The sequence below is a fragment of the Ursus arctos genome, unplaced genomic scaffold (genome assembly GCF_023065955.2).
Source record: "Ursus arctos isolate Adak ecotype North America unplaced genomic scaffold, UrsArc2.0 scaffold_26, whole genome shotgun sequence".
Taxonomy (NCBI): Eukaryota; Metazoa; Chordata; class Mammalia; order Carnivora; family Ursidae; genus Ursus; species Ursus arctos.
This window is the reverse complement of record NW_026622941.1, coordinates 41,146,619-41,156,847: the sequence shown is the minus strand read 5'-3', so window position 1 is coordinate 41,156,847 and position 10,229 is coordinate 41,146,619. Positions and strand designations below refer to the sequence as shown.

Below are 10,229 nucleotides of genomic sequence, written 5' to 3'. Positions count from 1 at the left end.
TTTCAGCCTGTCAACCCGTGGTTTTTCGTATTTCTCAGTCACTAGACTAACCTAACCAATAGTGAGGTGGGTAGTTAAGGAGGGTCCTGCTTTGGGGAGACTGTAGAGGGAGGAGATTCCTGTTGTAGACCTCAGGAGGCCTTCAACGACTGTCCCAACCTCATCATAACAATAACTGTCTGCATGTTCAAGAGAGTTAGAATAGTAAGTGTCCTTTCTTTCTATGCTGTGGATTTTACAAGTGGGGGTCTTTGGACTTGAACTTTTCAAAACTCATTCTGATCCTTCCAAAATTGCTTTCTCTAAAATCCACTAGCTGCGTTTATAGTTATCTGGTAGTAGAAAGAAAAATCTGTATGTTCAAAGAGCTTAATTTTCCCCTCCCAGAGACATTAAAAAAAAAAAAAATGAAGCCAAGCCAGCAAAGATATAAACCATTTATTTCCATTTCTAAAATCTATGTGAATTGATTGATTGATTTCATATTTAAAACCATCCCTTTGTAGAGTCATTATACTTTACAGAAAATATGCTAAATTTATTAAAATACACATAAACTATTGCCGAAAATGCTATTCTTAATCCCTCTGACTGACCAACCCAACACTTGTTTTCAAAGCACTTACGATTTTCAGAGGTTTCCATGGGGGCAAGGAACGAAGAAATCATCTTGGGACAGGAGTGGAAATTTGGTCAGAATAATCCCCCAACTACGTGTCTACTTCTTTTTCTTTTATTCTTTTCTTTTTAAAGATTTTATTTATTCATTTGACAGAGATAGAGACAGCCAGCGAGAGAGGGAACACAGCAGGGGGAGTGGGAGAGGAAGAAGCAGGCTCCCAGCGGAGGAGCCTGATGTGGGGCTCGATCCCACAACGCCGGGATCACGCCCTGAGCCGAAGGCAGACGCTTAATGACTGAGCCACCCAGGCGCCCCATACGTGTCTACGTGACAGAGTGCCTAGGTTTTAGGGGCCCTTACAAAGCGTACCTAATTATACAAGGTTTTCCTTGTTACAGTGGGCCTTTTCCTTACCTACAATTTAAGACATGCAGCAAAGTATATGCTACATCATAAGGAAAATGTACTCAAGAAACCGAAGTGCCTCGGCTGTTTTTCTGGGTATACTAATGTGTCAGGTACCATCGTCATCTTAAGAACTGAAGACTGGGATGCAGGGAAACAAACGTCAGTGGAATCCGGGAGTAAAAACAACAATGCTGGGCGGAGCTGGGTGTGGCTTAATTTAGAAAACCAGCCCCCTGATACTAAGAACGACAAATAGATTCCTATTTCTCTTTCAAAAAGACCTGGGCTATTTCGATTTGGGTTTTCAGCGAGTTAGTATTTCTTGGTTCAGTTTGTGAAGTATTAAGATCTTGTCACTTCTCCCTTTTCAAGTCCTCTTTTGGGTGATTTCACTGGTTCTTAGCACCAAGCCCTTGAAGAAGGGGTGAAAGGAACATCTGCCAGGTAGCAATTGAAATAAGACAATTGGAAGGATTTGGAAGTTATCGCATAAACTAAAGTTTGGGGATAATGGTAAACTTCAATTATGAAGCCCAGCGTTTCCTTTTAAGGGAGAGCCCTGTGTTGCTTTGGTTTGGTCTTGACCCTCTTGGGAGACGACAGAAAATGGCCAAAGAGGTTATAACATAAATTCTTAGGGATGAAATGCAACTTTACCTTAAAAAAAACCCAAAGATTTCCTTTGTTCCAATTAGGATTTTAAGTGTACAAGTGTAGCCTGAAGCTATGAGCCATTGGCTCTCTGCTCCCCACTCGGGTTACTTCACAGCATACCCACAGACGTGGGGGCGCACCAGCTCCCAGGACAGAGGAGCCTGGAAGTGCTGCAGCTTGAGCTCGGAGAAGCGTGCGCGCTCCAGCGCCTTCCAGCTCTCTCTGGTCAGGTGGCACCCGTCAAACAGCATGTACCAGCAAGGATGCAGGATCTGCTGCCAGAAGTAATTCCAACTTGAGCTCTTAGCTACGACATGCTCCAGGAAATAGAAAGCCCCTCCCTGAGAAAGGAAAAAAAAACAACAAAAAACAGGATTCTAGTTTTGGAAGAACAGGTTTATAAGATGATGGAAGCTTCGATTTCAGGGGCCCTAAAGGCTAACTTCATGAGAAGGCGTGGATACATTAGCACTTACTAAGACGCCATTTCTTTTCTTTTTTTTTAAGATTTTGTTTATTTATTTGACAGAGAGACAGCCAGCGAGAGAGGGAACACAAGCAGGGGGAGTGGAAGAGGAAGAAGCAGGCTCATAGCGGGGGAGCCTGATGTGGGGCTCGATCCCAGAACGCCGGGATCACGCCCTGAGCCGAAGGCAGATGCTTATCGACTGAGCCACCCAGGCACCCCTAAGAGGCTGTTTCTTAGTTTCTGTCAAATTTAATCCAGAGCTGCCAATCTAACGCAATTAACACATACTTTCTGATCATAAAAGCAATATGTCATGATAGCTAAAACTTGTGGCAGCTCCTGCCTGCAAGGTCCTACCCTTAATGCCGATCACGTATCCACTGCTTTAATCCTTATGACACACTTCTTCGGTAAGTATTATCATTCCTATTTTTACCGATGAGGAAAATGAGTCACACAAGAAAGAGCAACTTGCCCAAGGTCACACAGCTTATAAATGTCAGATCAGGTTTGGTTTGAACCTGGACAGTCTGGCTCCGGAGGCTGGTAATACTGCCTCGCCCATATGTGGATCTTAGGGAATGTAAAAAGTCTAAACAGAAAAACAAGGACTATTCTTCCTCTCAAGGGAACTGCTGTTAAGATTTTGTGTGTACATCGTGTGATTATGCCTCTTTTCCCTAAAACTGGGACTAGAATGTCCCTTCTGTTTTGTAACCGGCTTTATTTTATTTATGCATTTGAATATTGTTCTAAAACATTATTTAAAAGCTCTTTACACAGTATTTCACGCCACTGAGGGCACCATCTCTTAATCCTTCTCATTGAAGTTATTTCTAATTTTTCATTATTGTAAATACTATTATAGTGTCTATCTTTATCCATATACATCTTGGTGCCCATCTCTATTTCCAAATAAGTAACTTGCTAAAAAGTGGAACTGCTGAGTCAAAAGTCTGTGCCACCTTGAAGATTTAATTAATTAGTTTATTTATTCTTTATTTTTAAAATATTTTTACTTATTTGAGAGAGAGAGCATGGCGGGGAGGGTCAGAGGGCGAAACAGACTCCCCACTGAGCAGGGAGCCCGACATGACCGGCAGGCCTGGATCCCAGGACCCCAGGGTCATGCCCTGAGCCGAAGGCAGATGCTTGACCAACTGAGCCACCCAGGCGCCCAGGTCTGTGCCTTCTTAAAGCTGTCGGTGCAGGTTGTCAGACTGCCCTTTGGAAGAGTCATCGCAAGTTTACATTCATACGAGCAATGGGTGCGAGTGCCCATTTCCAACAGACTCATCAGTCCTTTTTCCTCTATCCTGTCAGTTTGATGGGTGAAATGGTATTTCATTTTCAATAATATGCATATCTTTAATTTCTTAATATATATAACTTTTTTTTTTGCTAAACCTTATTGGTGATTTGGACTTCTTCTGTTTCGTCTGTTGATGTCCTTTACCAGTTTTCTAATAGGGTGTTGGGTTTTTCTTACTGCTTAGTGAGGGCATTTAGTATAATAAGACTACGTACAAACGTTTCCCCCAGTTTGTTGTTTGCCTTTTCTTTTTTTTAACATTTTATTTTTAAGGAATCTCTACACCCAACATGGGGCTTAAACTCACAACCTCGAGATCAAGAGTCCCACCTGGGTGGCTCAGTCTGTTAAGCAGCTGCCTTCCGCTCAGGTCGTGATCCCAGGGTCCGGGGATCCAGCCCCCTGTTGGGCTCCCTGCAGTGGGGAGTCTGCTTCTCCCTCTGCCCCTCCTCTGCTTGTGCTCGCGCGCTCGCTCGCTCTCTCTCAAATAAGTAAATAAAATCTTAAAAAAAAAAAAAAGTCACATGCTTTGACCGAGCCAACCAGGCACCCAAGTTGTTTGCCTTTTAACAATTTTTTTTAACTTCTTCTTCTTAAAAACTTTTTTTTTTTTTAACTTCATCTGAACATTGTTCTTGGGTTCTGCTTCGCAAACCTGTGAGAGAGTCTGAGTCCACCCCCAGCACTGCCTGAGGCTAAACAGTCACATCTTATACTTCCCTACCGTTGTCACAAGGATGTAAATACTGTGATGAATGAAAATACCGAAGCATCTAGAAGCATTACTGAAGTCACTGTACCACCGTATCGTCAGGGATTTTATTCAGTGGATATAATGTGTAAATCACTGTCCCGTAGGAATTAGCAACCGCTGTTTTCATCTAGAACAGTCCTATAAATGTGGGTGACATACAGACAAGATAGACGTTATACGTTCTCAGAAGGACTTCGGAAGGCTTCTCCCCTTCTACCTCGATGGGGAGTAAGGGGAGAGGGACCTCCAAATCCCCTCCAAAACCCGTAGTGATGGTCACACTCTTCTTAGCCTCCTCTGGCTACTCGAGCCTTGCGTGTCCCAGACAGAGAGCGGGGAGGTGGCAGTTTCCCAGTTCTGTGGTTAGGTGTAAGACCTGTGTTCAGGATTGGAAAACCTGGAATTTCCTGAGTGGGTTAAAAAAAAAAAATTTTCCGTAGATGAGAACAGGAGGAGGCCCAGGTCTGGGGAGGCGGATGTAGCCCTTGGGGTAACACAAGTTAAGCAAGAGATGCCTGTCACCCATTCAGGTGACCGTTGCATAGAGAGCTGGATATGCAGGTTTGGGGTTAGAAGAAAGATCTGGGCTAGGTATTTAGATTTGGAAACTACCTGGGTACGCAGGGTCATTGACAACTTTGGCAGGGGTGGGGGTGGGGGGGGAGGTCCATGAGATTGCCTTGGGGCTGTATTTAAGTGAAATGAGAGCCAAAAAAGAAAGTCCAGTATTTAGAGATGGGCAGAGGGAGAGCAGCCAGCAAAAGTGGTAGAAATATTGAAGTCGGAGAGATGATAAGGCCCTGATGACAAGCACTGTGATGCAGCAGTAAGAGTATTTGCATTCGAGAAAGTCAGAGCCACTAGCTGTGTAACCTTGAGGAAGTTTCTCAACCAACCTCTGTTTCCTCAACACACCATGAAGACAGTCTCTGCTTTAAAGGACTGTTGTGAGGGTTAAATGACACTGTGATAAAGCTCCTGGTTACGTTCAGCAGAGGGCGGGTGCCTCACCGGAGCTAAGGGAGATGACCAAGAATGAGATCTCATTAGGATTGCTAGAAAATGCAGGTAAGCATTACTTCCTTTGTAGGGGTAACACTGTCAACAAAACACTTACTAGCCTTGCCCACTCACTGCCCTGTCTTAGGACATAAGAACCCAGCATTTGGATGTAAAAATCAGAACATCTCAGGGCACCTGAGTGGCTCAGTTGGTTAAGCATCTGACTCTTGATTTCGGCTCGCGTCATGACCTCAGGGTCGTGGGATTGAGCCCCATGTCAGCTCTGGCTCAGCATGGAGTCTGCTTGAGACTCTCTCTCTCCCTCTGCCTGTCCCCCATGTGCTCTCTCTCTCTCTCTGAAACAGGTGGATAAGGGACACCTGGGTGGCTCAGTGGGTTAAGTGTCTGCCTTCAGCTCAGGTCATGATCCCAGGGTCCTGGGATCGAGTCCTGCATTGGGCTCCTTGCTCGGTGGGGAGCCTGCTTCTCCCTCTCCCTCTGCTGCTGCTCCCCCTGCTTGTGCTCTGACAAATAAATAAAAATGTTTTTAAAAAAAGTTTCTTGTCTATCATTCCCATGAACATACAGACATACGTATATGTACGTATGTGTGTGGGTATAAGCCCTCACACAATGGGCTTATACTCTAATAGTCTATGTTTTTATTGCTTTTTGTCATTTAACATTATCTCGGGGAGTTTTTCATATTAACATAGATAACTCTTCCTTGTTCTTTTTAACAGATGCACAGAATTTTTTTATACTATGTGGCAGACAATTTACTTGAACAGCCTCCTACTGATGGACATTTAGGATAATTCCAATTTGTGCTGTTACAAATACTCCAGTGAATGTCTTTGCATATAGACAAGTTTTTGCGTATTTCTGCTGTATAGCTATAGGATAAATTACTACTGGCTAAAAGACTATGTACACTTTAAGTTTTGAATATTATCAAGTTACCCTCCAAAGAGGGCACTTCCTCCAGTGCTATGGGGGTATTCTGCCTCTCAAACAAACCCCAATACCATATTGACCTTAAAAGCCTCTGACAGTATAATAGGTAAAAATGTATCTTGCTTTAGTTTCTTTGTGTGTAAGGTTGAGCATTTTTATCAAATAATTGGCTTTTTTTTTTTAAGAGAGCGAGGGAGGAAGTGGGGGAGGGGCAGAGAGAGAGGGAGAGAGAGAGAATCCCAAGCAGGCTCCATGCCCAGCTCCAGCCGGAGGCGAGGCGTGATCCCACTACCCTGAGATTAGAACCCCAGCGGAAATCAAGAGTTCCTCCTTAACCCACTGAGTCACCCAGGCATTCCTGTAACTGACTATTTTTATTTATATTTCTGTTCCTGCTGTTTGCCTATTTTTCTCTTCTGTTTTTCTTATTTGTAAAAAATCCTATTGATCCCTTGCAGTGTCTTTTAAAATGAAGGAGGGGCGCCTGGGTGGCTCAGTCGGTTGAGCATCTGCCTTTGGTCATGATCTCAGGGCCCTGGAGTGGAGTCCCACATTGGGCTCCTTGCTCAGTGGGGAGCCTGCTTCTCCTTCTGCCTGCTGCTCGCCCTGCTTGTGCTCTCTCTCTCTCTCTCTCTCAGACAAATAAATAAAATCTTTAAAAATAAATAAATGAAATTAAGGCAGTTAACCTTTTTGTCTATCCTCCCGGGCAAATACTACTTCTATGTTTTGCTACATCATTTACGGTACTTTTTTTTCTCTCTCTCTCTCTCTCTGTAGAAGTTTTTAAATTTTATGTACTCAGAATCAGTCTTTCCCTTTATGGCTTCTTTCTGACTCTAAGATTTTTAAAAATTCAACAGTGCCATCTCCAGTAGCCTTACTTTTTGTGTTTGAGTGTTTGATCCGCCTGAAACTGACCGAACTGCCTAGGTGATAGGGCTGCCACCACCCAGTCCTCCTCACAACCCCTCACTCACCGGCCTCAGCACCCTGCGCACCTCCTGGAGCATCTGCTCCTGGCTCTTCACCGAGCACAGGACCAGGGTACAGACCACCACGTCCACGGAGCCATCGGCCACCTGCGACATGTTCTCTCCCGCAGCCACCACAAAGCGCTCGAACTGCAGGTGTTGGTTCTCCGCAACACTCTTGATCAAGAACTTCTCGAAGTTGGGGTTGGGGTCAATACAAGTCACCCTGCATCCCGGCGGGTAGAACTTGAAGTTGGCCCCGGTGCCGCAGCCTACCTCCAGCAGGGAGAGTGTCCCGGAGGGGCCCACAAAGTCCTGCAGGTTGCCGAAGAGCTCGCGCTTCTTGCTTGCCATCTGCTCATTGTATATCACGGTGAACCTCTGCATGAAGTGGGGGAACCATTTTTTGGATATCTGGCTCCACAAGCCCAGAAAGTTCAGCAGGAACATGGGAGATGCCAGGATGTAGACGAAGAGCCTGAGGATGAAGATGGTGAGAGCCATCACTCAGGAGACAGCGAGCGACCAGTTACCCGGGACTTCTTTATTGAGAGAGGAAGAGCTCTGGCCACACTCCAGAGCCAATCAACTGCAGAGGAAAGAACCGGCTGGGAGAGAGAGAGAGACGCCGTGGAAGTCAAATCAGGGGCGAGAGGCCCGTTTCACCTAATTTATAGGCGTTTGGCAAAAGATTCAGCTTAGTTTTCATGAAGCAAAGGGAGAAGGTTCCCAGCTTCCTTTAGAAGGAAAGTTGATCACAGTCCCTTATTCCAACGCAGCGCTCGCTTCTCCTTGGCTGGGTTAGGGCTGCTGCGAGTTTCCAGCCGCAGTTTTATAAGCACAGCGCACTTACGCCCTCTCCGGGTGCTCCAATGACATCTGCAAAGAAAACAGAATCTGTGGGTGGAGCCTGGTGAAACCCTACCGGAGGGCGGCTGCCAAGTGCCCCCCTCCTACTAACCCTTTGGTCCCTCTCCTTCCCCGACGCCGTTTTTTTAAAAAGAGGAAGTGACTAGACACGCTTGCTTGGCCACAGTCAATAAGAATGTCCCCCTTTTGCATTCTGGGCTGAGGCTCTCAGACATTCATAACTCAACAGGGTTATTTTTAAGTCACTGTTTTGGCCCGCCCGTTTTTTAAAGGGGAAGTTTCATCTTCAAATTGTGCAGGACTGCTACGTTACTCAGCTAATTTAGATAAAAATCGTCCGCAGAATACTCATCTTTGGGAAACTAAAAACCTAAAGTGTAGAGAAAATAGTTTCAAGCATTCATCTGTTTTTAACAAGAAAGCCTTGGCTTTAGAGTGGGTCAGGGAACACAGAAATTTTCAAAAATAATAGTAACATTTTTTTCTTTTTAAAAGATTTTATTTAGAGAGCGTGAGCAGGGGGAGGGGGGGAGGAGGGGCAGAGGGAGAGAAAATCTTAAGCAGACTCCTGGGAGTGGGGAGCCCTGGGCTGGGCTGGATCCCACAACCCTGAGATCATGACCGGAACTGAAATCAAGAGTCAGAGGCTTATCCACCGAGCCCCCCAGGTGGCCCTGGTGACATTTACTTTTTTAAACTGGGTGATGGATACAGGAGTGTTCTGTTGTTTCATTATTGTTATATCCTATACATATTTTATAAATACTATCTCTTTTCCATTTTTAACAGCTTTTTTGAGGTGGAATTGATATAATAAACTACATAAAGTGTACAGTGCAATATATTTTGGCCTATGTACAGACTTGTGATGCCATCACTTCAAAGTAATGAACGTATCCATCACCCCCAAAAGTTTCCCATTGCCCTTTTGTAATCTCTTCTTCCTGCCCTCCTCATTCCAAGGCAAGCACTGATCTGTTTTCTGTCACTAGAGATGGATACACATTTCCTAGAATTTTAAGTAAATGGAATCCGGCATTACCATGGAATCATGTGCGTTTTTGGTCTGACTCCTTTCACTCAGCATAATTATTTGGAAGGTCAGCAACATTGTTGCATGAATCCATTGATTTTATTGCTAAGTAGCATTCCCTTGTATGGATGGATAACAGTTTGTTTATCCGTTCACCTGTTGATGGACATGTGGGTTGTTTCTTTGTTTTTGGCTTGTACAGATTGAGCTAACGTGAACGTTAGTGTACAGGTCTTTGTGGGGACATAGGCCTTCATTTCTCTTGGATAAATTCTTACGAATAGAATGTATGGGTTACATGGTAGGCAAATATTTAACTTTTTAAGAAACTGCCAAACTGTTTTCCAAAGCAGGTATAACATTTTATATTCCCACTGTAAAGGTAGGAGAGATTTAGCTGCTTACACCCTCAGCAATACTTGGTGTGGCTGTCTTTTTAAATTTTAGCCATTTTAAAAGGCATGTAGTAGTCTCTCATTGTACTTTTAATTTGCGTTTCCCTGATGATTAATGATGTTGAGCACCTTTAATGGGCTTATTTGCCATTTGTGTGTATTGTTTGATAAGGTGTCTGTTCAAATATTTTGCCCATTTTTAAATTGGGTTCATATTGAAGATTGAGAATTCTTTGTACATTCTCAGTATAAGTCATTTACCAAATGCGTGATTTTTTCCCTAGTCTGTGGCTTGTCTTTTTATTCTCTTAGCACTGTCCCCATCTTGTCCTCTCTTCCTCTGCCTCTGGCAACCACCAATCTGTTCAATAATGAATTTTTTTTTTTTCTTCTTTTTTGTGGGGTTGGTTTTCCCTTCCTTCCTTCCTTGCTTCCTTCCTTCCTTCCTCCTTCCTTCCTTCCTTTTCTTACATGTAAGTGAAATCATATGGCATTTGTCTTTCTCTTATCTCACCTAGAATACCGTTAAGGGGTGACTGGGTGGCTCGGTCAGTTGAGCATCCGTCTGACTCTTGGTTTCAGCTCAGGTCACGATGTTGGGGTTGTGGGATCAAGCCCCGAGTCGGGCTCTGCACTCAGCAGGGAGTCAGCTTGGGATTCTCTCTCCCCCTCTCCATCTGCCCCTCTCCCGCTCTCTCTCTCTCTTTTTCTCTCAAATAAATAAGTCTTTAAATATGAATCAATCTTAAAAAAAAAACGCCGTTAAAGTCCATCCATGT

At 44.2% G+C, this 10,229-nt stretch overlaps 1 protein-coding gene across 1 annotated transcript; it reads right to left on the bottom strand.

The window, feature by feature from the left end:
• Positions 1 to 423: 423 nt before the first annotated feature.
• Positions 424 to 8,212, bottom strand: TMT1A (thiol methyltransferase 1A). The gene is made up of 2 exons (XM_026501880.4): positions 7,159 to 8,212; positions 424 to 2,025 (listed from the first exon to the last, which is right to left on the bottom strand). Exons 1-2 carry the CDS (start codon positions 7,654 to 7,656, stop codon positions 1,789 to 1,791), a joined length of 735 nt encoding a protein of 244 aa, XP_026357665.1. The 5' UTR covers positions 7,657 to 8,212; the 3' UTR covers positions 424 to 1,788.
• Positions 8,213 to 10,229: the final 2,017 nt, after the last annotated feature.